Source organism: Cryptomeria japonica, chromosome 2 (genome assembly GCF_030272615.1).
Source record: "Cryptomeria japonica chromosome 2, Sugi_1.0, whole genome shotgun sequence".
Taxonomy (NCBI): domain Eukaryota; kingdom Viridiplantae; phylum Streptophyta; class Pinopsida; order Cupressales; family Cupressaceae; genus Cryptomeria; species Cryptomeria japonica.
The window spans coordinates 54,610,705-54,614,611 of NC_081406.1; the positions used below are offsets into that span (position 1 = coordinate 54,610,705).

The window sequence follows — 3,907 nt, forward strand, 5'->3', positions numbered from 1 at the left end:
TTTAATATTACATAAATATAATTATCATAATATAATTTTAAAATAACGATGATTCAAAATTATAATAACTAAAAATTAAAACAATTTTTTTTATTATAATTCAAAATTAGAACAAATATTTTTATTGCAATACTATGACGACAAGTACTCGCCACTACCTGGAACTTGTTAAAAAACTATCAAAAGATATAGAAAAAGTACTATTACTTTTCAAAAAATATTATAAAAACTACTTTTTAGATAGAATTAATACTTATATCTATAATTTTACGATAATCTGTATGATACACACACAATTTGCTTTTTGAAGATTTGAAAGTGTTTAAAGCAAAATGTGTAGTGTAAAAATGTTGCTTTAAAAATGGTTAATTTTTTCATTTTTATTATTTTGATAATTATTTTTTAATTTTTTTTAATTTTTAAATTTAATATCTATTTATATATTTTACATAAAATTTTAAAAATATAGGTATGCTACTCGTATAAAATAGTATCATCTCTCCTAAAGAGAGAAAAATTCTAAAATCTTATTGAAAAGTACGAGATGAACATACAAAAGAGAATTAAAAAAAAAAGTGCAGATAATATTATAATGGAAATTGTCCAGAAAAATACTCGACGAGATGTTCAAGGCTTAAATAGAACCCAAAAAATTAACATGAAAGAGTATGGCCGTTAAACTGAGGCCCGAGCAAGCGGCTCTTGTTCCGGACGGCTCCAGGTATAACAAATTTATTTAAATGCATTTTCTTATTCTAGGAATTTTTATATTATTAATTGTTGTTGAGCATGTGCAATGAACACAATCCCTGGACGATTGACCCACTTTTCATGGTGCACAAATGAGTTAGTACGGACACGTGTCTCTTTCAACACTTGAAAATAGAAGCTGTACGAGACGGTGTGCAAAGCACTCCACACTCTGTAATGAAACTTACAATTAAGTTTGAAATTCAATTAAAACTGCAATATAGTTCAAATCCAGTTGGTTAAACAAACATAGAAAATGATTTAATAAATGTTCATGATACAAACTCCTTGGTACAACTTCGGCCAATTAATACAATAGTTTGTCTCAATATATTCTAATGGAGAGCCAATTGCAAGCTCTTTGAAAGTTATTAGTATACACAAATCCAACAAACAAGACATCTGCTTCCCCAGAGTTCATAACCGTATGTACAGAAAGAAACCTAACATCATAAACTGTGGAGAAATATATCGATATTACTCCACACCATAAGCAAACTGAAACTAAGTGAGGTGCCTACGCCCGTTAACACCAGACTCAAAGCAGCCAAAGCAATGCTGGGCCTAGTACTCATTAAATACCACTGCAAAATTCCGGTTGCTTGAGATATAGTGGAGTGATAATGAGGAAGCATGTTTTTCTCCCATTCCATCCATTCCTGAGAAGGGTGGTAACAGCTTTCCTGCAACTTGAGCTCGTATACTCGCTGTCTCAGAACGGACATATTTGCATCTACCATGTTGGGCCCTTCGCTACAGTCATAATCTCCATACCTTGCTTTGATGCAGCTCCGCGTATACTTTTTCCTCAAACTTACCTTTTTCTTTTGGGTCTGCAAGCTCAACATACCCGAAGCATTGGACTTAATTACAGATGAAGCTTTCATAACCTCCATAGCTCTGCATATATGACTTGTATTTCGCCTAAGAAACAAGAAATGAAATTGCAGATATCTACAGATTCGCAAAGAAAAGAAAAATTGTATTGAAAGTTGCATGCGTGAACACCCTGTATTTAAAGGCCAATGCCCGTTTAGAAATTATTATACGAAATGGCCGTCCATGACGATGCTAATGACGTTACAAAACCGATGTGCTGTCTCTTTCTTTCCCTCCCACGCGGTGATTTGCAGCCTTTAATTCGATATTAAACATGAAATTTATTCAAACTTCCCATCCTCAAGCCTGCCTATTTTTCCCTTTTCCGCGTCTTCCCTTGACGAAGTCATCAAAGTATGAATCCTTATTTTATTATGGTCAAATATCTATGCAATTTGGATAATAAGCGAAAAAAACATAAAGGACAAGGGAGTGTGACATTCCATGCGGTCAATTTTGGATGGTGTTAATTTTAAATAGCCGTCAGTCTTATGCACTACAAATGTGTGAAGACAAAACAATTTGTTTTAGTCCACCTTGTCATAGTCAAATGAAAAAAACTGACTATTTTAAGGTTACATTGGATTTGGGTGGGATTTTGCACTACCTGCCTCCAACGTGATGTGATGTTCAATATCTTAAAGTCACGTATAATACCATGACCGCTCCCCATAACATACAATGATTTTCCTTACATCATTCCTACCTTGTCTACTTTGTCTACTGCATGATCATCTCCAAATTCATGTTGATCTTCTTCTACTTCTACACTCTTCTTAATCCTTATTGTATTCAACTTCATATAAGATCTTTAGTCATAAATCCTTAATATTTCTAGTCATTACTATACATTAATATATAGGATATTTTCTTTTTGGTTTCTATTATTTCTTCTTCGTCTTTCTTGTATTTCTAAAAAAAACTGTATTTTCATCTTTTTGTAATAAATCATATCTACTTGCTAAATATTTTATTATCATTTTCTGACATTTTCTAGAGATCTTTCCTTCATGTTAGATAGCCTAAAAAACTATAAATTATATTTATTCCTTTCATATTTTCAACCATTAAATAAAAAAATACTCACTTGAAGATTGCCTCAAACTTTAGTGCTCTATGTTTGGCACTCTACAACTATCATGTTCATGTGTTTCCATGAGAGCGATAATGTCCTTCCGCTAAGTTATGGGTCCCAAGCCCAATCCTCTCCTCCATGGGTAGCCTCTGTAGTTTCAACCTACTGTGTGGAGATATTCATGTGCAACCCCAAATTCCTATTTATTGGTTGGTAGACGCATGCTGATCTAAGCATTTCCATTTTTCAACCATGCTCACTTTCCCACTTCTCTTGTTGCTTTCACTTTTCCCCAATCCTTCCATCTTTCATCTTGTTGGGCAAGTGTCAAGTCTTCATCAAAGAAAATATGGATACCTTTAAGAATCCCTATTCTTTAGAATCACATTCTTGTCTTCCATGCTTCTCAATACAACTATTACATGCCTGTCCTTCCTCGTATTTTTTTTATAATCTTGTTTGCTTGTTGGATACAACTTGCCCACTTCAATTTGTCCTTGAAGAAGTCCATTGCTAAATTATCGTCTCTCTTCTTCTCTCCAAAGTCTTTCAAACCTTTAATGATGATATTCATAACTTTGTCTTGCTTGTCTTTTTCTTCTTTCATTTACCTCTTGATTTTCTTTTCTATGATTTCATTTTGATAAAATGAAGACCCATTTACAACTTATGTCCAATATTTGGCCTCCTCTAATTGGTCTCTTAGTTTGTTCTCTCTTTCGTCCAAAAGATTGAAATTACTTTTAGGATATTTTCCATCTACATTGTGCCACCTCCATTCATTGTTTTTTCTTTTTCTGTTGTTTTAACTTGTCCTAGCTCAATCTTTAAAATATTCAACTCTTCTTGTCCTCTTTCCATACTAACTTGTAAGCTTCTTAATTGCTCTTTGAGCAACATGTTTTCTTTGTCAAGGTTACTGTTACATTCTACAACTTCTTGTAGTTTGATTTCTTCATGTTGCCCTTTTGATTCTATATAACCAATCTTCTTTTTCATAATCATAAGCTCATTTACATAAAGCTTCAAGGACCATAGTTGTGGGGATGTATAAGTCTTTATTGCCTATAAACCATTCATCTTTTTCCTCTTTATTTGTTGCCATAGTCTTGATATTGTCTTCATTATTTTTAGAGACCCCAAACGTTGGGAGAACTTCTGTCTTTTTTTCCTTTATGACCAGTCTGTTATGTCTCCTCTTCT

The 3,907-nt window shown here is 33.0% G+C and overlaps 1 protein-coding gene across 1 annotated transcript; it reads right to left on the bottom strand.

Annotated features, from left to right (window-relative positions):
• Positions 1 to 1,199: 1,199 nt before the first annotated feature.
• LOC131073682 (uncharacterized) lies at positions 1,200 to 1,646 on the bottom strand. Its single transcript, XM_058010185.2, has one exon. The coding sequence runs from the start codon at positions 1,644 to 1,646 to the stop codon at positions 1,200 to 1,202; it is 447 nt and encodes a 148-aa protein (XP_057866168.2).
• Between the last annotated feature and the right edge of the window lie 2,261 nt (positions 1,647 to 3,907).